Source organism: Corticium candelabrum, chromosome 10 (genome assembly GCF_963422355.1).
Source record: "Corticium candelabrum chromosome 10, ooCorCand1.1, whole genome shotgun sequence".
In the NCBI taxonomy this organism is placed as follows: domain Eukaryota; kingdom Metazoa; phylum Porifera; class Homoscleromorpha; order Homosclerophorida; family Plakinidae; genus Corticium; species Corticium candelabrum.
This window is the reverse complement of record NC_085094.1, coordinates 5,656,800-5,681,025: the sequence shown is the minus strand read 5'-3', so window position 1 is coordinate 5,681,025 and position 24,226 is coordinate 5,656,800. Positions and strand designations below refer to the sequence as shown.

Sequence of the window (24,226 nt, the reverse complement as noted above, 5' to 3'; positions counted from 1 at the left end):
ATTTTAAGAGTTGCAATTACTGTAAGTTAAAGCGTTAGTATCTGAAGTAGTAATTATTATGTATTATAAAGTCGCTCAAGTAATAATTATTATTGTCAACGTTTACTCCATCCTACTGTAACCTCGTGTCCAAATGCTGTATTCTCTTTCTTCTCAAAACCTAATCCACTTTTGAAAGCACAGGCGTAGGAAGCGGGGGATGGGGGCTGAAGCCCCCTCGCTCAGTGTCGGAATTTAGAGCCAGTGACTTTGCAAATTTGTATATGGTCTGCAAGCGAGGTAGTCTTTCTGCTTACTACCTTCCAAGATAATTCTAAAAGATTGCCAAGAATTCTTCGTTAGTGCACAGTGTAAGAAGGGAAGTTCTTCTTGTTTATCATATCTGTCCGACACACTGAGGTATCCTAAACCTGCAGGCTCTAGTTGGCTATAGTTTGAGCGTCTGAGAGACTCATGCATGTGTCTAGTGATAAAGGCATCTTGTCGTACCATAATTTTGAAAGGCACGTACTGCAATTACATGCAATTGCTGAACTAGGCAAAGCACCGCCGCATTAATTACTTTAATTACCACTCATTCATAAAAATATCACGTGACTAAAATGCAGCCAGTTGTCTAATAATTGTCCATGCAGTTAGGATGATCGGGGCTCAATTTGATATAGAGTTGCTTTCTAGAACGATTTCAAAATATATGTATTTACCAAGCGCTATACTAAAGGGTCTAGTAAATTTAGTAGGTGCATGCATGCATGGACAATTTGTGTTGACTTGCCGCGAATAGTTGTCTTGCAGACGGACGTCTTCACGAAAATGTACGATGTTCGAGTGATGTTGTGTGTATTGTTGCAGTCTATTTATGGCATGTGAGATAGTAGACAGCAGTTTCGGCATGCTTCTTCGTGTATACGCGTGTACCCGTGGTTAGTACACTTCCCAGGTCCCTAGAGACGTTACATGCACCTTATATGCAACTGTCTTGCATTCAGCGCCTTTCTACTAGCAAAGTATAAATAAATGCGAGAAGCAAATCAGTCCGTAAGAAACCGGTCGCTAACTCTATGCATATATGCGAACACAAACGTGACTGCATGGCATGCGCAAGTCAAGAGTCTCCACTGTCAGTAAGATCCGAACCTATCACGTCTACCGTCTAGCTAGAACACACGTGTTAATTGATCCGTGCTACGGCATTATTAGACTGCAAGAAGAGTTGCCCTTCACCCAGTCACTACACTATATATCGAGAGTATTCGTTTATATAACAGCTATGCATAAACTAAAATACTTTGGAACAAACGTATACAAAACGGATGTCGAGAAGATGGTTAGCCTTATGTTGCACGTCTAGACAACGACTCGGCAAACTTTCTGCAGGAATCGCAGCACATACGTTGATAGTATGCCTGCCTCTTGCACATGTCAGTCTTCAGCCTTTTGCACGCTGGCACGATATCCTTGCAAGCTATCAAACAATCACATTAGCTTGAAACGTTCGCTACACGATCACTCGAGTTAGAATGCGTACTAGAGGAAGCAGCCGGACATCCGGGCATCGTGCATGACATCGTTTCGACCGGTCGAGACGGGAGATCGCATTCGCTGAACGGCAACGTGGCGCGGCTGTACGTTGCTTTGCACAAAATTTCTCTGTTTTGTTGACCTTCGCCACAACTCACAGAGCACTGCAAAAACATCAATAGTTTGTCGACGCTCGAACGCTCTCTAGCTAGCAAACCGAAATGCTCACCGGGCTCCACACTCCTGCCACCAACCAGGATCCCAATGGGCACGGACGAGCATTGCATGTCTCCTTATTCGACGGTTTGCGTTGTCTATCGCACAGTCGATTCTTGACATGTTGAAACTCTTTCGGAGCGACCTGAATGGCACACTGCACTTGTCGCCTCCTAAGTCCACCACCGCACGTCACCGAGCAACTTCCTGGACTCCAAGGACCAACTGTCCATCTAATTATCAGAGATATTTTGGTGGTGACCGTACACACAACTTGTCTAACAAATTTCTAACCTAGGAGAGCACGGTTGTACGTTACATGGTCTGGATAAGACCAACGTGACGGGTGGAAGCATACAGCGCCGCAGCTGAACGTCGTTGCCGGTTTTCGTATCGTGACACACGAGCTGACGCGTCTGTACGCCTCCGGCGCACTGTTGCGAGCAGTTGCTCCACCGGGTGTAACGCCACCTGAAGCGATCGCCAGCCAAACGAGACTGAAACGACGACGCATTCTTATTGATCTGGTATTGGTAAGAAACATTAGCGTGTCTACTCTGACTGAGAACCTAGCGAACAGTCACTGGCAAACGCCGAAATCAATTGGTTTCCTAAAGCTTTACCATTATGACAAGATCTTCTTTGATGGGTCCGGTAATCCACAACATTTCCGACGACTTTTCGAATCTCCGGTACATGATGACGGTACCGGCAGCCGGATAGACACCCGGCTGTGAAATAGTCCAGTCCCCGTTGATGTAGTAGTGCGCGCTGTTTTGGCCGCTCCGTACGGCTACGTACATAGAAAACGGATAAAAATCCGTCGATACGTTGACGGTTGTTGCATACTATAGAATGCGTTTTACCAAGATAATTGTGTGAGTCGGACATCTCGGTCACGTTTATCCTCATCGACCCCACCGGCAAACGAATGACTTTGTGATATCCTAGAAGAGCAAGACAATTTACGATTAGTAAAAGCTATGGTTCAATCCGTAGAAAGCATGCAATGATACCGTAATATGTTAGGTTATTGCGCCTAAACGTGGACGCGATTATTGAGCAGGACGTGCCGTCTCCTACACACACTCCACATCTATCTCTCAAAGCAGGAGATTCCAACACGTTATCGCAGCCCACCATCTAAGACATCTAGTTAGTTGCTTCTGCGTTGACATACGGTACATAACTACTGTTGCATGTCTAGTCACACGAAAGCTTACCCGACACGTTCCGCCAACACAGACACCGTTCTCTTTGCTAGCGCATGAGGTACCGTCTGGTACCGAAGGCCCCAGTAGTGCGTAGAACCTCGCCATGTCCGGTTTGCAAGTCAGCCGACATTCAGTGGTGGAATCTAGACAAAAAGATTATCGGTCACCTACTTGAGACCCAGCCAATTAATGGCGTCTTGAACTTGCCTTGGCTTATGTAAGGAATCCAGTTGTAGTATCTGCCATCTCTAAACAGTTTGTCGTTGAATGAAGCACACCTAGAAGTTCTGGCGTCTTCTGAACCCAAAGGACACAGCTAACAAACAAACATTATTTAGTACTAAAGTTATACATTCTCTCTTGAGTAACATATCTAGCACCTGGGTGTGGCATAACTGGTACTGTCTACTGCTTCCAATGCAAGCATGGTTGTCTCTGTCTCACACACCTCACTATTAATAAAACGCAGTAGTCTCAAGCAATCCGTATTATCGGCTTACCCTAAGCAATGCCTCTCTCGATATTGTACGCCTTGACCACACGAGGAAGAGCAGAGACTGTAACCTGTCCACGCACTCCATCCTCCCACTACACACTCAGAGTTCATACAAACCTGTCAAAGCAAACACTAGATTGTATTGTATCCTGCCAAGTATCCCGTTCACTGTCAGTTAGAGCACTGCACCTGCTGATGCCCGCAAGAGACACGGTCGAGCCTCGAGCCCGGGACGTATACACACGGGTCATTGTCCGAAATTTTGCACCAAACACCCGAACACACGCTATCGTTTTTCTTAGCGGCTTGAGTATTACAGACTCGAGCACGTGATCCGCCTACACCTTGACACATGTATAGAAGAGACTGCGCAGATACCGACGGTCGAACCACTCCCAATTTGACTGGTTTGTTGTACAGGCAAGATGCCTTATCCGATCTGAAAGAACGCAAAGCGTTCCACAGCAAGAAGTCTACAATATCTCATTTCACTCATACCGAACAAACGTCGACAACGCTCTCTCACTACACGGTGACCAACTCAAGGCACCCATCGATGTCGACAACGATGACGTCATCAGATTCCGTCTTCTTCGTTTGTAGCGACATCCCGCATCTTCGTCGTGAATCATTCCCAGACTAATAAAATGCTGACTTATTAGTTATCACGCCAAGTGCTCGCACAGAAAATTATAATACGTGTGTCCGATCTCGTGAGCGATTGTGTAGGCAAGGCGGATACCGTCGTCTTGAATGATTGTACACGACTGATTGGGATTGCACATTCCGCCAGTAAATGCCAAGCCGTAAGCATCACAAGAGTTATAATGATCAACACAGATGCTCTTTCTGATAAGAGCAAAACCAAATTAGTTAACAATACGAAGGAATGAATACACATTTTCCACCTCACGAACTCTGACCACATAGATCCAATTTCAAACAAACACTATTACCTAGTCAGGAATACCGCGACGTCGTGTAACGGAAGGTCGTCCAAGTTGTTTTTCCAACGGCAAAAATTGAAGAGCATTCGGTCTGCACGTTTTCCTTTCTTCAGATCTCTATGGTCACTCTCCAAGACAACGAGATGAGTCACCACCAAGTGAATATTCATGCCAATACTCTTGCTCTGGAATAAACTTGCAGCCTACTCATTAAGCCAACCATTGAAGATTTAACTTATACAAATGCTCGACTGTGATGACTAACCTCATTCATAGTAGCCAGGGCATAAATAGGCAGATTGTCGGACCCGTAGCGCTGTAGCATAGATTTGTCGGCTACCAGCAGCGTCTCAATAAACACCGTAGACGAAGCAAACCCTTGCAATTGATTCAAATCCGGAATCGACTTGGATGACTTGCCAGGACTGCTGTAGTCGTCCGCCTTGTGCGTATTCTCACCCAGAGTTTGATCTGTAACAAAGAAACGTGCGAATTCAAGACAGGGAGTGCAATGTCGAGCTCAATCATTCTGCGATACCGTCGATTTTTTCGTTTCCTCTCGCCCTGTAAACGGTTCTATACAGCACGTGCATAAACCATCTACCCTCCGTCGTAGACATCAGACGATTGACACCATTTCGTGGTCGAATGGCCAACTCTTCGTTCTCGATTCGCACGAAGCCTGTCTAAAGACACAGACACGCACCATGAGACCGCAATATGTTGTATGCATTGAGTAGGTCCGCTCAACCGGCTTCTGTTGAAAGTGGAAACCAGCAGTACCGACTCATTAATCGTTTGGCATTAGAATGTTTCTTTCCATGCAATTACGACTCACCAAACCGTTGCACGTCGCGACGGCCACTTTTGAAAACGGCTCTCCGTCGACTGTTCCGCTGTAGTAGCAACTGCCGTCGACGTCGGTCCCCTTCACGGTCTCGTTACCTCCACGGCGACGCTCGACGGCAAACTTCGACGACAATAAATGCGAGTTTCGCTTGAGCCGAAGACTCCACGTCCTGTTGAACGCAGCAAAGCGAATGCTATACGGACCGGCTCGAGAGTTGACGGACGGTACGAGAATGGAAACGGACTCGAAGGTGGATCCGGAATAATCACTCAATCCTGAACACCGCACACGACGACATTCAGTCAAACAAGTACAAGTCACATGTCACTTAAAGGTAACGTCACGCAAGCATATAACTATTAAAACAGAACACAAGCGATACCGAAACCTGAACTAACCTTTGACGCTGCCAATCAAGTGCACAAGCATCACTAGAAACATAAGCAAGTTGCCACCAACAGTCTTCATCACTCGTTTCAACAAGCGCGGGCTGTTACAAACGTTGGCTCGAAGCACGACGACCAGAAAACCGCAACAAGTCGAGAGCGTACAGCAAACACTGAAGCTTTGTTCCAGCTTAGCAGTGCATGTATTTATAAGGCACCACTGGTTAAACCACGTCAATCAAAGACTCCTCCCATCAAGCATTAGTCACAGGAGTTCTCTCAATCACTGTGACCGCGAAGTCTTAGTTTAGATAAGAGTACTGGCTGCTTGTAATTTTGCATTCACCAGCATAATATCTGATAAGTGGCGAGGACGTACATAACATAATAGAACTGACGGTTGTTTCGGATTCCGAATTGTTTGTTCACTGCCTATTAATTACAGTGCAGTACCACAAGCTAGTCCTTATAGCCACTGTTGCTAATGCTTGTGGTGATAGCCAATGCTTGTGGTGATAGCCAAATCACAGCAAGCTGGCATATACATCATATGCCAGCATTTCTCAGATGGTACATCTTAAATTCATTACAAAAATCCGTTTCCATACATGACGTGAACTAGAGTAAGTCGTCTGAGCGTCATCCTTCTATCTTCAAGTACCTTGCCATTATATTACAACAATGTGACGCTGCTAGGCAGTCAATCATCATGAAGTAAGAATTAATCAAAAGCTTGTAGCCAGCTTACAACCATTGTAATGCATCGATAGTTCCAAAACCATTCACCATCGCATTTCCTGAGTCTCCTAGTCGTTTTAACTGACAAGCTTTAGCGTGCAGCTGACCGGTTTCTCTCAATGTTCACTTTTGGTCTTTTCCTAGAGACGGAGCGGTAACTTAACATAAAAGATATGTGCTCTACATTGTGTGTACAAACATGACAAGAGTGTAAGGTAAAGATTTGTATAGTATGGTCTAATCACATGATGCAAAGCACGCTGTGGATTAACATGCTCGTGACTTTGTCTGGAACGATCGTGACTCTGTCCGAAACAAGTCTAATCGACCATCCTTAGCTATGATAACTTGAATCTAATAACCATATTAATAAAAGCCATAGCAGTCCTCTGTAGCTAAATCTGTTTCTTGTTACACAGTCGGTTTTCTGCAGCTTTACTATTACCTCATCGCTCACTGACACCCAGAGTAAAATATAGCTCTAGTTAACGACTCCCCAAACACAAAGTTATAAAAACCTTTAGTAGTGGTATGCCGCAAACAAGACAAATTGAACACAAATGGTATGCATGCATGATAGGCCGGATAGAGGACTACACGAAAGTTGGCTTCCAAGTCAATCCTGAATGAGCTGCGCTGAACGAAATCTTGACCACTGGTCATAGTCTGTCCTACCCTGATGCACTACAAGCAATAATAACAAGTAAACGATAGAAACAGCGTGACCTTGACGGAGTCGTTTTCTCCAAAAATATTGAATGCCACACACGTTAGTGCTTCAGAACCGTCATGAATTGTTGGCAATACACATCGGAGCCGAAGCCTTTTCGTACACAAATAAAAAGGAATTAATACTAATTAGACAATTATTCATGAATTTACAAGCAGAACGGATACGAACGGTGTTCTGGAAGGGTAAGGGAAGCAATTAGAATGTGTAATTGTGCCACGACAACGGACGGCATGATAGTAATCAATAGCCACAAACGGACAGCGCCCGGCCACGTTTACGCAAGAGAGAAGTGTATTGATGTGTGCAGTACACAATTAAATTAAGTGAACTAGAAAAAGGAGCGACATTTAGAATTACGGCAGGAAATATTAGGACTTGCTATACATATTCAGAAACGTATAATTGAAGTCAACGTGCTGCTGTTCTGCGATCTCTCGGACTCTTTTCCCAAACAGGCCGACTAGTTAGCATAAATCTTATAAGCCGTTTAAAATCGATAGTAACAATACAAGTTAATATGATGTAGATAAAATAACACCGATAGGCAAAGAAGATCCGTAATGAGAACAATGCATTTTTAGCGAATTGGTACCATGCAACATACCATTTTGCATGTTTTATGATTAGAGTCCAAAAGCAGATTCAAGCTGCTTTCTAAAAGTAGTAAGAAGCATGAAGCCCCTAGCTATTGCCTGAAATAAACCTGTAGCTATAAGGGTAGCCCACTATAGCCTGTCCAACGTCCAATACTAGATTTTCGCCCGGAAGTCTATTAATTGGTTTAAGACAAAATCATCAAAACATAATTTCAAAGCAGTACGTTTGACAAGGTAAAATGTTTACAGCGTCTACATCAACAACAAATGTCTGCTATAGACACAATCTGAAATGATGGGTACACACGTATACGCGTTCACTGGAATACACATTTGATTCGATCCAGACTTGAGAACTAGAGTCTCGTCTTTCTTCCTTTCTATTGTACAGATTAGACTGCCACTGAGCCTAAATGCAGCTGTGCAAAGGGCAGCTGTCGCGCAGCATAGCGATCAAAGATTTCAAAATAAAAGCGCAGTACAAGTTGTGTTCTTCCCATTTAATTAGTATCAATATTGATTAATAAGAGAATCACACATTTTGCAGCTCCTATGCCAATACTCTCCAAACAAGAATACACAAATTGGAATTTGACAAAACCGGAAATTCACCACCATATATCAAGCCAGAAATACACCACCGTAACAATGACGTGTTGTTCACTCATGACTGCAGGTTTGCAAAATACCTCTATACTAACTATCCTATCCTAACTATAACCATCCTAAGGACGCAATCACAACTCCTAAGAAACTTCCATACAGTATTTCATGTCGTATGGCTAATAGTTTTGTGAAGCAAAGATCCATGTTCTGTCCTGAGCAGCTCGAACAGTAGAGAAATCCAAAATGTTTCTATACGGGTGGTCCAAAGTTTACACTATCGTTTTCTTGTCACGGTTGCGATGGGTCATTCTGCTAAGAGACACGTTAGAAAGAAAAAAAAAAGAAAAAAAAGAAGACAAAAGAAGAAAGAAGAAAAAGTAGAAGTATAGAAAAAAGAAGACGAAAAGGAAAGATGTCGCCAGATGTAATCTAACCTCTTTTTCTTGTTCTTGTTCTCCTCCTCCTCCTCCTCCTTCAGTATGCATTAACTAAACAAGCGCCACTAAAGAAGTCCTGGTTACAGCTACAGAAACAATTAATAGCAAGAATTCTAGTTGCACCACCTTTTTACGTTGAACATCCGTTAGAGGTGCTCATAACATGCAATATCAATCATGATTGACATAATATACATGACCTCAATAAATTGACAGCTTACAAGTGATCAATACAAAACTGCTATCTGACAATCATAAGTACAAATTCATGACTAATAAATGCAATTTCTATTAGTTGGAGTAGTATATGAACTGACAGCATCAGGAAAAGAGCCACTGCAATCTACACTTGCTCCAACAGATAATCTACACTAAACTTTCGCAATCCGAAATGGATGTGATGATGCAACATCAATGAAAAACGGTCCTAACAATCCTGGCTCAAACGTTGAAGGAACGATGTTAAAAATACACGGGGGCACCTGTTTCCATTCCTTGACAGTGTAGCCCTTTCTGTAACAACACACAAATACAGCAAAGCCAATTAATGAGCTCAATACAAAATATCCACCTGTACACACCAGACCCTCCCCTTTCAATAGACACTTCATCAGGAGTAGACTTGATTGGAACAATTTGAAAGCCAACCGCATAATCTCTGTTAAAAATTAACTTTGAAATACCGTATAGCTAGCAATTCAAATAAGTGTTGATACTTGGGAGCTCGGAGCTCTATTCGAACGTCACGCGGATCCTTGCCTTGCAAGTTTACTTGAATTGAAGGGTTTTTGCTGTGTGTTTGTGGATAGTTGGGACACCCACCAGCCGTGGCTTGTGTCCACTCTCCTGCCATCTGACAGACACATTACTCTCTCAACCACATCACGTTATCAATTAAGTTAAACAAGAAACCATTACCCTCTTCTTGACTTTGTAAGGATCACGAATGGGATCTAACTTAAATGGAATAGACGAATACACCTGTGGCAAAGACAATCACAGTAAATATATTCAGTACTGTACGCTAAACGAAATGCATAACCTTGAGAGTATAGTAGATAGTGTGAAGCATTTCAAACTGAGAGACAACCAATGTGTACGAAGCTGTGCCTAAAGGCACTTTATTTAACTTCACTAAGTAGTGAGGACTATTGATCTTTGTGCCAACATGTACAGCATCGTCTAAACAAACAAGACAACGTTTGATCATCCAGTTGTAGTACAATTGGATCATATATATGAGATATGAACAAGTTACAGGCGTAAACCACTAGATGTAGCTAAGAATATATTGTAATACATAACATCAGAACAGACCTAGAAAGTAAACTCTTGTGCCTTCAGTCTTAAAGACATGTATGGTGATGTACTCCTGATTTTCTGCAAAATCATCCTAAAACAACAACCTCAACATCACAAATCCCTTTGGTTACTACATAAAACACATTTGAGCACATAGCATAGTATTTTTACTTACTACGCATAAATATTCCTAAGTGTTATTTCAAAACCAAATTTGAAAATTGAGCCAGTAATAATGCACCTACAGCATGTTTCAGTAGGTCATGTTAATCAAGAAATCTGCTTTACTGATCAACTACATGTATGCAACAATTCTAATTTGGGCTTCCACAGGCTGCTATATATTTTATCATTTTCTTAATTAAGAAGAATCACACAATGTATTAGCACTCAAATAATCCAATATACGATAATGGTCTACCATCCTTACCCTGGACGTAATATGTCTGGAAAGTTGGATCCAAACAGCAGCATGTTCATCATTGTTCTTTAGCTCAAGTCTATATTGTGGATTTTGACCAAGGGAATACACATCTTTTGTAGCATTTGCTCCTGTGGGTTGGGGCCACATACTAAACAAAAACAACCACTAAAATCTTTACAGCAGAATTACTCCTACAAGAGTTTACGCATGTTGTGTGAAGCTGTGTTTAAATAGTTTTGGATCCCAGTTCAAATAGAGAACATCAAAAAAATGTAGAAGACTCTCCCAGTTAATCCAAAACACACCTGCAAACAAAAAGCCAACAACACTACATGGTACATTCAGCCCACAGCCACAAGGCACTAAAGATGCCAGGTAAGTACAAACATCAAATATATATATATATATATATATATATATATATATATATATAATGTTCTATTAGAATCATGAGTGTGCCCTCCTTGTGAGGTAGGCAAAGTATACATCTACATGTAGTCATAAGCTTTTAGCTCAGTACAATAAAACAGGGTTGCCACACCTACGAATAAATTCGTAGCCTACGAATTTTTTAAGGCAGAAAGCATCCTACAAAAAATTCAGGTGGGCCTACGAATAAATAGATCGTCAAATATGTTGTGACTATCTCACAAGAGCAGTGTCTCCAAGCTTTGTGTAGAAGATGGTATTCTTCTTCCCTATGCCCAGTTTACTTCTTGCAGAACAGTTTCCGAATCTCTGAAACCATAGTTTGTGATCAAGCATCTCGTTCACAACGTTCCAGTGGTCTTTTGTGTGCTTCCCGACCTCACGAGGCTAAAACCAAATCCGACTGTGTTCACAATATACTGTAATAGCTAACTTGCTGCTAAACTCTAGTAGCTTCTCTTCATGGAGGATCGTAAGGTGTTGAGCAATGGAGAAATCCAGCACGTCAACTTGGAAATGAAAGATCCCAAACTTGAAGCAAGTACATGTGTAAATTAGAGAAAGCATGGTGCAAGAGATTTGTATTATACCTTTAGATAAACAGCACAATACTGAATGCTCATAAGACAACAATAAAGAACATAGCTTGCAAAGACTGATTTGTCTACTGAATTCTGAACATTAGTGGGCGTATTTCCAACAAGAACAGGTAGGCGTGTTGCCATCAGTAATAGTCCACCTATGATTTTCTTCGGAGGAAAGAATGTGACAACCCTGATAAAATGATAAGTGCCTACACTAATGGGTTGTCTAGACCTGTGTAACCAAAAATATTACACAATATTTAGCCTGTTGCTTTTACTGTCGATAAAGTAAACATCCTTGCGGTCAGTGCCAGTAGGCACAACCTTTCTAGAAAAAAAGACACCAATGATTTAATTAATATGCATCACATAAGTAATTTATTTACAAATCAATCAGTCTTTACCAAGGAAGTTGCAAAAGTAGTTCAAAGCTACATATTCAATATTGTACTCTTACCATTATCTAATTCAATTGCCTTCAGTTGGTCATAATTCAAAGCTTTCCTCATTTCAGGAGTCCAGTTGGTTGAATCATGTTCTGAATAGTTGCCCTACAAAGTACAGTAGTTGTAAGTTCCATACCAGAAACAAGCAGAAAGGCAACAAGTGGTTTGATATGTAAACTCTCTCAATGCCAATACACAGACAAATGTCCATGGTAAACTACAGTAATTAATATTGAATGTCCATTCATATATCAGCAAATCATGACCAGGCCTGGTCATGACTTGGTGAAGGCTCACAGAGATATCTATTTTGATAAGTAATGCAGTTATTATGAAAAATTGTGAACTCCTCTTGAGTGAATTGGCACGAATAGATAAATAGAAATAGAAGAACTACACAGATATGAGTAGTCTTTCAAAGAAAAATATAGAAAAATGCTGCCACAATTTGCAGCCATATGAAATTTACCGCTCTCTGACGCAAATGTCTGATTGTATGGAAGCAAGAAACAATGCTTATGTACATAACATATCCTGCAGTAATGCTAATGTATAAAGTAGCTTCTTCCTCTATCTATTTATTAAGTTATGTGTAATTCCTGTATACACTGCTTGTAAATTTCCATGGCCAGGGGCATATGACTTGTTGTACATGTGAGAGTCTTCCTGCTCATCATCAACCTTGCATTTCTTGGATTATAGATGCAAACTTTGTTTGTAATGGGATCCATGTTATTTCCTTCAAGCTCAATGGGCTTTTCTTGCAAGTTTCTTCTCTCCATAATTATTAAGACTTCACCATCCAATGTTTAAGAAGGTCTCAAATAATGGTTTCCTTTCTATATGAAAATGATAATACTAAAACTACAAACTGCCCTGGATGATGCTCAATGATACTGTTGTAGACACTGTACACAGGTCAAGTAACTCTAATTAATAGCACTGGCATTTACATTAGCATGTTGGCAGGCAGAAAATAACCCAAGGAATGAAAACATATAGACAATACACCAGTCCTTTCAAATTTTACCTGACTAAAAATTGCACACCCACACATGCACACACACACACATGCACACACACACACACATGCACACACACACACACACACACACACACACACACACACAAACGCATGCATGCACACACACACACACACACACACACACACACACACACACACACACACACACACACACACACACACACTCACGCCCGCACACAAGCACACACATGTATGCACACATGTATGCACACAAGCACACACACACACACACACACACACACACACACACACACACACACACACACACACACACACACACACCACACACACCAAAAATCCTAAATGTCAGGAGCTGCCGAGATCACAAGCTGGGTCCTGTGCACTACTCAGGGAACTCTGGGCCTGCGGTAGCAAACTCCTGGAGCTGGGCCAGGCACTCGCATGAGCACCAACTTGTGAAGCCAACTGTGGTGTGAGCACCCGAAGTCTCACCAGGACCCCAGTAGCTGATGTCAAGTCACAGCCAATGGCCACTTAGGACCCCAGTCAATGAGCAGGTACTCATTTATACTCCTGAGTCAAGAGAAGCAAATTTATGTTAGTTTCTTGCTTAAGGAAATTATGACATAGCTCGCCATCACTGTGACTTGAACTTGCAACCTTTCAAGGTCCCGGATGTAAACACTCTGTAAGATGACTCTCTAACCAACTGAGCTATCGCACCACACACACACAAACACACACACACACACACACACACACACACACACACACACACACACACACACAACACGACACAACACATCACACCAAACAACGCCACATAATAACCATTCACAAACATGTGTACCTTCCAACGCTGGTGTGTCCATGGGTTTTTCAGTTGCAGCATCCTCCTACCCTGTGTTAAATAATACACCACATATCTGTATCATCTATTAATGCTTTACAATAATATGGTGTACTCACCAACACTTCTACGACATTCAGTACAGCATAAGCATGTGTTGGCACAAGACCAGTTCGATCAGCCTCAGTCTGATCCAAATCACCAGTTGCAACAGTAATTAGAATATCACCTTAGCAATCAACTTGTCACAATAGTGCTCCTGATTTGTTACCTTTTCTATACAATATATAAATTCTGTACCTCTCTTTAAACCATCTTTCATGCGTTCAAACTGAGTATCAGAGTTGAAACTTTCTGTTCCAGGCCGAATAGGAACTCGCTCAGGAATCCAACCAGTAAGAGCAAACAAGTCAATATTCTGGAATCACAAGTAAAGCAACAGATAAATTTCCCACCTATTTCAAGTCAGTCTGGTTATACTGAGTTTGATCCGGGAAAGTCATACCCGCCCATCACCTGTATATTGTATATTACATTAGATGCTACAAAGATGTGTTGCCTCCTAGTCTTTGCATTGTTCTCATACCTTCATGTAAGCTTTCTCCAGAATGCTCACCCAAAACTCATTTGAATTTTGCGAGTAAGAACAGAGCAGTTCACCGTACTTGCTCACAGGCAAATAGTCATCCACAATGATCTGAAAAGAAACTTGCACATTTCAACATATAAATAAATAAACATGGTTGTACAAGTTGTTGCTAAGATAACTGACTGTTGTTAGTTCCACATGCCAGGTCCTTCTCATAATTCAATGTACAACAATATGTAATCCATAACCTGTAAGCCACTTAAGTTTATGTCTACTTGTCTGCAAGCTTGTCCATCTATAAATAAATTTACCTAATCATTTTGCAACTCCATACCAACACTAATCGCTACATACCAAAATTCCTTGCAAGATGCTAAGATAATCTAAATTTCAGGTCTGCTAGTCATCAAAGTCCTTGTGCTCAATATTAGAAATTCAGATTATAACATTAGTTGGCAGTCTCAAAAGAACTATATCGTGTTAGTGTAGAAATTCAGATTATACCATTGGTTGGCAGTTTCAGAATAACTAGCACGTTGTGTCTGCTAAAGACTGGAGACAAGTCACAATCTCACAAAAAACGTCACTTAATCAACCCTTCTTAAAGCACTCCACAATCATGGTATTGGGAAACCAAACTAACACCAAATCATGGACTACAAGTTTTCCCAAAAAACAGATCTTAGAGCTTTACTCTAGAACTCTTTCAGACCAAGTTTCTCTACAGAATATTCATACAGTAATCAATTGATGTATTTCAATTTCAATGCAAAAATTTGAATTTCTAGATCAATACACAAAAGCACAGCTCTTCCCATGATCTCTGAAAGCATTATAAACTTAAGTCCTTTATTAGTAAATTTGAGGTACCTTTCTGGCTACACCATTGATCCATAACTTTACCATGTATTTTCCACTTGGATTGTATACAGGAATCCCATGACGATTTTGTGGATAAAGACAGCTACAACGTTGCAAAACACAATACTGTTCAAACCAAAATCACGTTATGCAGACACTCAATACAAACCCTGTAATTAATTGTTTCCTAAATTTACTCTCAAATGATGCTGTGATTGATAAAGAAGCCACAAATGAGCAATCAGAGACTACAGTCTACACGGGAAGATTCCACCAGTACACTGAAAGATCCCAAATAAAGATGTCTCACTTGCCGTATGCTGTGACTTGATATAGTAACAATCATTTTTGGATCATCACAAATATCAGATGGTCTACACACACGCACACTTGACTGTTATACCTTTATGTGCTAATTTCCATTCCTTTCAAATGCAAAGTAGTTAAGTCCAGTCTTAAAAATATGTATTTGTCTTCTGTCTCTATCTGTCATCATTGAGCATATAATTGACTTCACTTGCCTTGCCCATCTACCAAAGTCTTTCATCTGTTTTGGAGCAAGAGCAATCCTCCCATCAACATCTCTAAATGTAAATAAGTAAATAAGTAAATAAATGTAGATAAGACTGTGTATCTACATTTCTATATGTGCGATAGGTATCCTTTGTTCTATGTAACATTTTGTGCCAACATAGTGTTGACAGCTGCTGTAGACAGTTTGTCTCATAACGATAAGAGTTTCCATTACTGACTTACAGGTGCAAGATACAAAGATATATAGAACAACGAATAAACTTACTCAAACATGTCCATGTACCCAAACCTCTCCCGCAAATCAGTGGGCAGAAATGGATGAAACAGTTTTCCATTGACAAAAGAAGTTACCCTGCAGCCAAGAAATTAGCCATTCATCACTAAGCCATATACAAATAGTAAACAGACGAATACTGTATCACTACAATTAACACATAACTGCAACATACTCAACCAGAGTCATTGAAATAATCTCCTAAATTCTCTTTTGTTAATAAATAACAATTTGTCTTTTGCAAAGAAATCTACATACTGACATACTTGCCTTGAGCACTTGTCTGCTTCCACATATTTATGTCAAACGACACGATAGAGAGAAATGAAAGAACAAGACAGAAAAACATGAAAGAGACATGAGAAAACCTTAAGTCGTTTCCTCATGCACTGGTGGATATGATAATAATTACTAATAATTTTAATAGTGATAACAACAACAAAAAATTATTTAATAATACATTGAAAATACTACTAATACTACTACTAATAATAATTTGTTAATCAATATCCATACTTCAAAACTTGAATCTCTGCTTGTGTCAGGCCATCAGATTTTCTTTGAGATGGATGACCAGATGGGACACTCAGATGTGCATGCCCACCTGCTGGTGGTGGTGTCACTTGCCTGGTATTAGCAGGAGGCACATCCAAATCATCATTTAAACTCGGCAAAGCAGAGCTTGGAATTTCAGGCAACTTGAGTTCACTAAATGCTTTCTCAGCTAGCTTGGTTTTTAGATGTTCAGCTCTGCAACAAATTCCAAAATTAAAATATTAATCTATCGGTACAAATGGGCACATGCCTATCCATTGCCTCTTTAGCAACTTTTTCTAGCTTACCCCTGACTTTTGGATTTATTGCACTTTGCCTCTACACGATCATGTATCATACAGCAAATACATAATATCTGTATATTATTGGGTGAGCAAAACCGTTTTGAGACAAAGCTCAGCAGCGCTAAGGTACATCTCTACTGCTTCATCCTTGTTTCCACTATTTTCTGTCTCCAAAGCGTCCTCCAACATAAAATAGCAACGTTGCTCAAGACTCTGCAAACACATTCCACACAGAATTAACTGAAAATCATTCATCAAGCGAGCACACGCCATGCAAGTTTGCACATGCACACACACACACACACACGTGCACACACACACACACACACACACACACACACACACACACACACACGCACACACACCTGTCCGGTGTTTTACAGTCAGTCTTTCCTGCTCATTCCATTATATCTATGCCCAATTCTAAGTTTTCTAATGTCAATAACAATCAGAATGTCCTCACTGCTCCAGTCAGTCGTCTACTATTTGTAGCTCCCATTGAGTAACACTATAATATGCATCCTGACATGACAACAAACAGAGTTAAATTAGCAACTCAAAAACAACCAAACTGACTGTTGAACAGACAGAAAGCTAACTACTGTACGTAGAATAGATAATCAGCGTACCTGTTGCCTTGATAAAGGAGCTCTATCGTGAAAACCACCTACACACAGCTCATAATCAGTCTTACTATACGCTCTTGGACATTAGAAATTATGACACACAAAGCAATAAATAAAATATTTCTTTAACTAATTGACAATATTAAAATTTGAAGATATTGTCTCACGGTCTGTTCTAGCCATGATTTGACTTAGAGCTTGAGCTCTCGTTAAATACGAGTTTGCTGTTTCTCTACAAGATGCTTCAAGGCTGGGATTCATACGAATTGCGTTTTGTACCAATTCGAACGCTTCCAAGTAGAGCAAAGACGCCGGATAATATTCTCCTACTCCATCTGCTTCCACAGCTTGCTCTGCTGACTTCTGGGCTTGTTTCAAAAGTGATCTCGAGTCCATTATTATCACGATCCGGATGAGCAATGCAGAGTTGAAATCAACTAATGGCTGAACTTCCAGATGCAATTGACGAGTTGTTTGACAAGCTTACTGACGGCAAAGGTGGACACAAATATCAGCATGGATTTTCGGAAGAGAACTGGGAAGAGGTACTGATTGCGTATGGTAAAACGTACGACATGAAATTTTGCTAGCCATGTTTTTGTTTCTAGGTCGTTCGTTTAAGTTAGTTTGTTGTATGTGTGTCTTTTTGCGTGTGACTTTTTGCGTGTGACTTCGTTGTAGAGGTAGTACTAAAAGTACTTCCCGGGTGTTCGTAGGAAATGGAACAAGTGCCCTTGTTTATGACGAAGTCCCCGGATAATGTTGATGCTGACAAGTGTCCTGCTTTGGCAGCGATGCAGGCTATTATCTACGATGATGATATGGACACTCCAGAAGGTAGTCATGAAGCAAATGTTGATGTGTGTGTGTGTGTGTGTGTGTGTGTGTGTGTGTGTGTGTGTGTGTGTGTGTGTGTGTGTGTGTGTGTGTGTGTGTGTGTGTGTGTGTGTGTGTGTGTGTGTGTGTGTGTGTTGTGACGTGTGTGGACCCATCATGGTTGCAAGTTCAAGTCACAGTGATGGTGAGATATGACAGAATTTTCTTGGGCAAGAAACTCACACACAACTGCTTCTCTCGACTCAGGAGTATAAATGAGTACCTGTTCATTGACTGGGGGTTGGAAAGTCTCCGACTGCGACAAAGCCTATCAGCCACTGGGGTCCCGGTGGGACTTCGGGTGCCCACACTGCAGTTGGTGTTGCATCGGTGCTTCTGCGAGTACCTGGCCAGGCTCCACGAGATTGCTTAGCACGGCCCATAGCTTCTGCGTAGTGCACAGGAACCCTGTCATCTGGCGTAACAGCAGCTTCTTATCAATTTGCCATTGTGACATTAGCATGTCGTAATAGTGAAATTGGATCCAAAGCAATCAAAGGCAATCAAAAGCAATCATGTTATTGATATTATGTATTATGTTTTATTAATTAAATGCTTAATATGTATCTTTTTTAACATTGTGTTTGATAGTTCTTTCATTAAGTTAGCAATACATTGTATATACAATATGAACAAAGAACAGGAAGTAGGTTTGTAGTTAGTCACATGCAACAGTATAAAAATCGTGATAGCAGCAGGTAAACTTAAGTCCATATGGGAAGTGGGTGAGCTTCCGTGTTGAAAACAAACTCATCCAGTGAAATCACACTGAAATCTTCTTCGAACAAGAGATAAAGATATTTTAGTGTTTCTCCAAGGAAAAAGCTTTCCATTTTGTCTTTATATTGAGGATCTTCTGGTGATCGGACGTCGGCAATGGATGAATATCCACCACTTTGTACACGAGTATACTTCTCAAACGCTTGAAATATCTTCCAGCCCCATTCTTGATATGTTTTGTTTCTGGTCAGTCGGTAGAGAATAAATAGTGACTCCACAGTCTCGGGTCGAAGAAGATTGTGTGTATCTGCAGGCTGATAAGTAAATACATGTACTAATTAAATTCATGCTTTAAGCTTTTTGTAAGAGCGTTTGTGGGTTGGCAGACGAACATGGCTGTTTCAATACCTGCACTCTGATGTCTTCCTGTTTTGAACTGTCTTGATTAAAATACACTATCTCAGGGCTTAGACCAGTCTCCATTCTTTCGTACATCTGGACGCATGTATACATCAGCTCCTTTGCTATGTCCATATGGGATCTAGTTAGATTATTGTGAGCTCCGAGTGCCAGTGTCCCTGCCAAGAAGCAAACAAGGTGGTCCTAAAGAGTAATCGAGTAAGCTAAAATGCAGTGTAGAGCTACAGATCCATTACCATTTTGGGACTGAATATTCCATTCTGTAGCTCTCCTACAAAGAGGAGACTGTGTGGCTTGGTCCGTTGAATAAGTTTACGTTGAGCACCATCCATACTTTCCACATACCAATCTCGAAATCTACACTTACAGAGCATTGTAATTACTAAAGTAATAGATTTAGTAGCTTACTGGCAGAATCAAGCTGCAAATTGGCAAACTAATAGTGAAGTGTGTGGAAATACCACAATTGTGTGGCTAAATTCATGCAAATTTTGGGTTGACAAGACTGTATACTGTCTGATAGCATTTAGCATCAGTTTGTTATTTACTCTAACTGTTGATTCATTATACATGTTGACCTGCTTTCTTTCTTTCCACATTGCAGCCACTGTTTGAGTAAATACTCATAATAGCTATCACCTCGTGCACCAAGCGTAATTGCTGCAGTTTTGTCAAATTTGCCCGTTATTGGCGAAACAAAAATGGGCAACAAGCTGTCGGCTACTGGTTGTTGATGCAATACGTTTAGCACTTGATCCACAGTTGTCTAAATAAGAAACAATAGTCAAGCAAATATTTAATTAAATTAAGAATGAACGACAACAGGCTAGAGTTGGTCTTTCAGTTGTAGTAGTACGTACAGGACTGAGGTATTGAGTAGGTATTTATGGCTCATGCCTACCTGTCTCATAGAATGAGAAAATGGAAGAAAGAGAGTGTAGGACCCCGTCTAGTCACTTTTACAAGTATGCAGTGACTAGTGTTGTAGAATGCAGTCGGAATTCTTGCTTATTGGACACGGGAGGCTAATGGAAAGCCAACATTTTCTGCAAGTGACAATGCAGCCGCCCACCGTGTAACAAAGTGTTACTAAATGGAAAGAAGATCATGGAGTGCTGTCAATACGTTAGCTGGCTCAGAGTCCTGATCTCAATCCAATAGAAAATTTTTTGGCAGTGCTTAAAGAGAAAGTTTGCAACAGAACTCCAGTGGCAAGAACTAACACTGAAAACTAATTCAAAACTTAGTGGCATGCATGAAGAGCAGAATTGCTGCTGTAATCAAAGCAAAGGAATATTCTTCTAAGTAGTATAGCATATTAGATATGGCTAGCTTCCTATTCACTGTTGATTTTATGTACAGGGTAAAAGAGAACCTTCTACAAGCCATAAGTGCCACCTACCAAGACCTTTGGCAACCCACTGTATTTGTTGAGTCTTTATTCTCACTTGGTAAATCTTCTTCCCAGTTATTCTTGAAAGGTCTCGAAATTCCAACTGCACAGTTGTTGCTTCTGAGGTTGTGCTAATAGTTGCCCAGCTTGGTGTAGCACCAGTACCATGTTGCAGGTTGACGTCAGAGTAGGGAATGCCAGATGGTGACCTGAACGCTGGTAGCAGCCTATCTCCTAGATCAATCTATACACAATACTCTACTAACAAATAGTTGCAAGACAAAATATTAAATCACATACAGCTTTAGCCTTGAAGAGATCATCTTGTGATAGGTGATATGCACTGAGAAGACCTCCAAGGACACGAATTGTTGTTTCAAATAAGTTTACCCAAGCAGCCTGATTGAAATTCAAGTTATTTGCCACCCACTCTCGTGCGCTATGAAACTCATCTGTTAACTTCATAATCCACATTGTGTCTAATGAATCGATTATGGTTATACCCAATCCAAACCAGTGGATTTGTGTCTGTGATACAGGTGCCAGTTCATCTGCACCCCAGCTGTAAGATTTGTAGCCTTTCCATGCATGACAGAATGCATTCACAACAGCCTGTTGTCTTTCTGCACTCGACTTTACTTCTGCCAAATTGATGGCACTGTTGTCCCTATCACATGCTCTCTTGGCCTGTCTCTGCAATGGTTGTTGTGTTGGCAGGTTGTTTTCCGAGACTGTCTCAAGCGTCATCCTTGCTTCATCGTTCGTTCCCCTCATTTCTAGCTCACGCATAGTAATGGCAGCGTTTTCTGGCTGAGTTACACTAACTTTGTTGCTTATGATCACTGTAGCAGTCTTTTCAGTTTGTTCGGTCTGTCTCTTTCTTTCTAAACGTTTTCTGAGCTGCATTTCTTTTATGTTCAAAGACCTTGAAGAGACAGGGTGTCTGATGCCCCTAGAGTAGATGACACCAATGACCACCAATATGAGGACCACTCCTACTCCCACGGTCTTTCGTGAACAGGTGAAGATGCTTTTGTCCTGAATATCAACCAATACTGTTTCACCCTTAGAAGCATGCTGTGCCAAATGTGAGATCCTCACCATATGATTCAGAGTGCTAAGTGAGGCAGTTCCACCTTTTAATATAGGGGCGGTTCCAAGGGCGGAGAATCACGTGACAATGCTTCCATTCTGGTGGGTCTGCCTGTTTGTATTGTATGTGTGGTTACTTGTTTATTTCTATGAGTCTGTCTATCTTTTTGTCTTGCCCCTCTTGTTTTTCATCTGTTTGTAACTCTGCCTGTTCAATGCGCTCAATCCTTTTCATTCAAACTGAAATCTAGCGAAGGCTCTAACACTAAAAAACGATGGAAATGAACAGTTCAAAAAGAAAAGATATGACAAGGCTGTGAATGCATACACCGAAGCCATCAAGCTGAACTGTGGTGATGATAACCTCAACACTATGTTGTACACAAACAGAGCAGCAGCAAATTTTTACGTGGGAAACAATAGATCATCATTAGAGGATGCCAAAGAAGCTCTCAAACTGAGCCCCAGCCACATGAAGGCAATAATCAGAGGTGGGTAAAACTAGAATTTAATCATCTTGCAGATAGTAGTCCAACTGACTCAATCTTTACTGTTATGAGACTCTCCAAGACTGTATTAGTCATTAGATGACATGTTACCACACAATACCAAACTATAGACTCAACCCAGCCTCACTCTGCCCTCGTCATTTCTGGAAATCCAGGGATTTGATGAGGGCAGAGTGAGACTGGATCGAGTCAACGTATGTAGCTTGGAAGGACTCTGTAGGTTGTAACAAAGCCATGCTCTCTAGCATTACCTTCATTTTCCATAAAATCTCTCATCTATGTACACGTTTATGTGATGTATGGTCTTAGCTGCTCTTTCATGTTACAATCTTCAACAATATAAGGAAGCATTAGACTATTGCAGCATTGGGTTGAAGGTGATCACATACAACTATTCACGTATTCTAACCTTGATCAGTGCTGCTGCCATTTCTTAGAGAGAGCCATCCAATATGAAACTAATAGACTTATCCACTAAAGCAGACAGAGAGAAGGTAATGTGACCAACTCTCATGGTATAACAGCCTAGCATTGTGCAATAATAGAGACGCTGTGAACGTGATGAGAGAAAAGCAAAGTTGCAACAAAAGAAATATGCTATTAGAAAACAGCAACTACTGGATGCCTTACAAGTCAGACGTTGACTATTATGCCTGCTTTAAAATGACTGAACCATTTTCGTTCCTAGGCTAGAGATATTCATGTGTACACCAAGCCTTCAGAAGATTCTACCTCTGAAAGTTTGCAGTTGGTCTCACATGCCTCACATCTACAGCATCTCGAACCTGGGCCTAATGACACTAGTGTCTACTTGGATGATGACGGCATTCTTCACTGGCCTGTTGTGTTCCTTTATCCAGAACACAGACAGTCCGACTTCATTCAGGACTTCAACGAGCAGCACACGTAAGAAATCACCCTATTATGTGACAGAACAGGTTCTATAACACGTGCACATGTACTTCTCCCACAACACTGACCAAGCGGGAAAGTCTGGGGTTTCATGTGAACTCGTCAAGGGCAGATATGCTCCTGGCACCAATAGCTATAGTTTCTGTCAGGTAGAATTGCTTGTGTCCCCTATGACTAGTGTTGCCAGTGGGCTGTTTAGTACTGCTCCCTATCCTATGTTTGCCCCTTGTCGTTACTGGCTTCTTGCAAAATGACCTGCATACCTGTTCTTGTCACTGTGTTGTGGTAGTGTGATTGAGTATTGCTTTGAATGTACAATTGCTTGCACTGCCTAGCTTCCTTGATCATCTAGCAATCTTGCTGGCTGACTTCCCACCATGGGATTCTAGACAACATTACTCTGTTGAAACAGTTGAGGTAATTAACACTCCACCCTGTCACCTATACATTAGTATACACACATTTCTGCATGCTGTGTATTCAGGTATTCTTTGAGCAGCAGGAAACTCAACATGCAGTTCAAGTCGATAAAACCAAAACTCTTAAAGAAGCTCTCTCAGACAAAAGGTACAAGCAATAAAGAAATTCTCACTTACACTTGAACGATTCCTGTTTGGTAGGTGCTCGGTACGAGAACAAACTCCTGCATTTTTTCTTGTAGCAAGAAACAGTCCATTTTGGAAGACATTTAAAGAGCAAATGAGATAATGATCATGTATGAAATGCAACCCGTGCATCATAGGTACATAACATCTTGTTTTCAGTCATTGCACCTATGTGTCAGGACATAAGCTTGCCTA

General features: G+C 41.1%; 4 protein-coding genes across 7 annotated transcripts; 1 reads left to right on the top strand and 3 right to left on the bottom strand.

The window, feature by feature from the left end:
• Positions 1-1,135: 1,135 nt before the first annotated feature.
• Positions 1,136-4,239, bottom strand: LOC134185322 (A disintegrin and metalloproteinase with thrombospondin motifs 6-like). Its single transcript, XM_062653103.1, has 14 exons — positions 4,147-4,239; positions 3,946-4,086; positions 3,637-3,886; positions 3,452-3,564; positions 3,332-3,386; positions 3,159-3,267; positions 2,961-3,094; positions 2,754-2,880; positions 2,604-2,684; positions 2,361-2,530; positions 2,032-2,306; positions 1,751-1,970; positions 1,529-1,685; positions 1,136-1,465 (listed from the first exon to the last, which is right to left on the bottom strand). The coding sequence occupies exons 1-14, from the start codon at positions 4,230-4,232 to the stop codon at positions 1,335-1,337; spliced, it is 2,049 nt and encodes a 682-aa protein (XP_062509087.1). The 5' UTR covers positions 4,233-4,239; the 3' UTR covers positions 1,136-1,334.
• Positions 4,240-8,196: 3,957 nt separating this feature from the next.
• Positions 8,197-17,911, bottom strand: LOC134185729 (calpain-7-like). 3 transcript variants are annotated; one of them, XR_009970821.1, is made up of 25 exons: positions 17,672-17,911; positions 17,508-17,545; positions 16,975-17,091; positions 16,845-16,912; positions 16,556-16,789; positions 16,031-16,117; positions 15,753-15,815; positions 15,542-15,605; positions 15,401-15,486; positions 15,241-15,334; positions 14,368-14,478; positions 14,262-14,297; positions 14,082-14,199; positions 13,901-14,010; positions 13,782-13,832; positions 11,937-12,030; positions 10,672-10,771; positions 10,473-10,614; positions 10,058-10,133; positions 9,783-9,922; positions 9,659-9,721; positions 9,457-9,593; positions 9,312-9,398; positions 8,738-9,253; positions 8,197-8,615 (listed from the first exon to the last, which is right to left on the bottom strand). XR_009970821.1 is itself a non-coding variant. In XM_062653593.1 (24 exons), the coding sequence occupies exons 1-24, from the start codon at positions 17,898-17,900 to the stop codon at positions 9,112-9,114; spliced, it is 2,487 nt and encodes an 828-aa protein (XP_062509577.1). In that variant the 5' UTR covers positions 17,901-17,911; the 3' UTR covers positions 8,197-9,111. The 3 variants fall into 3 exon arrangements, 1 of the variants encoding a protein (XP_062509577.1); XR_009970822.1 differs by having other exon boundaries at positions 8,197-8,612; XM_062653593.1 differs by having other exon boundaries at positions 8,197-9,253.
• A 33-nt stretch (positions 17,912-17,944) lies between these two features.
• Positions 17,945-24,186, top strand: LOC134185321 (tetratricopeptide repeat protein 4-like). The gene is made up of 10 exons (XM_062653102.1): positions 17,945-18,049; positions 18,221-18,341; positions 22,257-22,496; positions 22,824-22,891; positions 22,952-23,008; positions 23,060-23,146; positions 23,203-23,420; positions 23,762-23,843; positions 23,911-23,993; positions 24,047-24,186. The coding sequence occupies exons 1-10, from the start codon at positions 17,945-17,947 to the stop codon at positions 24,132-24,134; spliced, it is 1,149 nt and encodes a 382-aa protein (XP_062509086.1). The 3' UTR covers positions 24,135-24,186.
• LOC134185730 (endoplasmic reticulum mannosyl-oligosaccharide 1,2-alpha-mannosidase-like) lies at positions 18,894-22,235 on the bottom strand. Of its 2 annotated transcripts, XM_062653596.1 has the most exons (7): positions 22,015-22,235; positions 21,214-21,951; positions 20,969-21,157; positions 20,099-20,286; positions 19,757-19,877; positions 19,509-19,703; positions 18,894-19,414 (listed from the first exon to the last, which is right to left on the bottom strand). In XM_062653596.1, the coding sequence occupies exons 1-7, from the start codon at positions 22,015-22,017 to the stop codon at positions 19,085-19,087; spliced, it is 1,764 nt and encodes a 587-aa protein (XP_062509580.1). In that variant the 5' UTR covers positions 22,018-22,235; the 3' UTR covers positions 18,894-19,084. The 2 variants fall into 2 exon arrangements, with proteins under 2 accessions (XP_062509580.1, XP_062509578.1); XM_062653594.1 differs by having other exon boundaries at positions 21,214-22,235.
• Positions 24,187-24,226: the final 40 nt, after the last annotated feature.

Bases quoted from the DNA above. Each gene is read 5' to 3' on its own strand.
- LOC134185730 (XM_062653594.1), bottom strand. From the start codon at position 22,017: ATGGTGAGGATCTCACATTTGGCACAGCATGCTTCTAAGGGTGAAACA. The intron at 21,158-21,213 runs GTATGTGATTTA...TATTGTGTATAG, and splicing joins ATCTCTTCAAGGCTAAAGCT to ATTGATCTAGGAGATAGGCT. The intron at 20,287-20,968 runs GTGAGAATAAAG...TTTCTTATTTAG, and splicing joins CTGGGAAGAAGATTTACCAA to ACAACTGTGGATCAAGTGCT.
- LOC134185729 (XM_062653593.1), bottom strand. From the start codon at position 17,900: ATGGACTCGAGATCACTTTTGAAACAAGCCCAGAAGTCAGCAGAGCAA. The intron at 17,546-17,671 runs GTGAGACAATAT...AGCTGTGTGTAG, and splicing joins AATCATGGCTAGAACAGACC to GTGGTTTTCACGATAGAGCT. The intron at 10,134-10,472 runs GTAAGGATGGTA...TTGTTGTTTTAG, and splicing joins CCAGACATATTACGTCCAGG to GATGATTTTGCAGAAAATCA.
- LOC134185321 (XM_062653102.1), top strand. From the start codon at position 17,945: ATGGCTGAACTTCCAGATGCAATTGACGAGTTGTTTGACAAGCTTACT. The intron at 23,421-23,761 runs GTAAGAAATCAC...TGCACTGCCTAG, and splicing joins GACTTCAACGAGCAGCACAC to CTTCCTTGATCATCTAGCAA. The intron at 23,994-24,046 runs GTACAAGCAATA...CCTGTTTGGTAG, and splicing joins GAAGCTCTCTCAGACAAAAG to GTGCTCGGTACGAGAACAAA.
- LOC134185322 (XM_062653103.1), bottom strand. From the start codon at position 4,232: ATGTGCAATCCCAATCAGTCGTGTACAATCATTCAAGACGACGGTATC. The intron at 3,095-3,158 runs GCAAGTTCAAGA...CTTTTTGTCTAG, and splicing joins GATTCCTTACATAAGCCAAG to ATTCCACCACTGAATGTCGG. The intron at 2,307-2,360 runs GTAAAGCTTTAG...ACTGTTCGCTAG, and splicing joins AAGAAGATCTTGTCATAATG to GTTCTCAGTCAGAGTAGACA.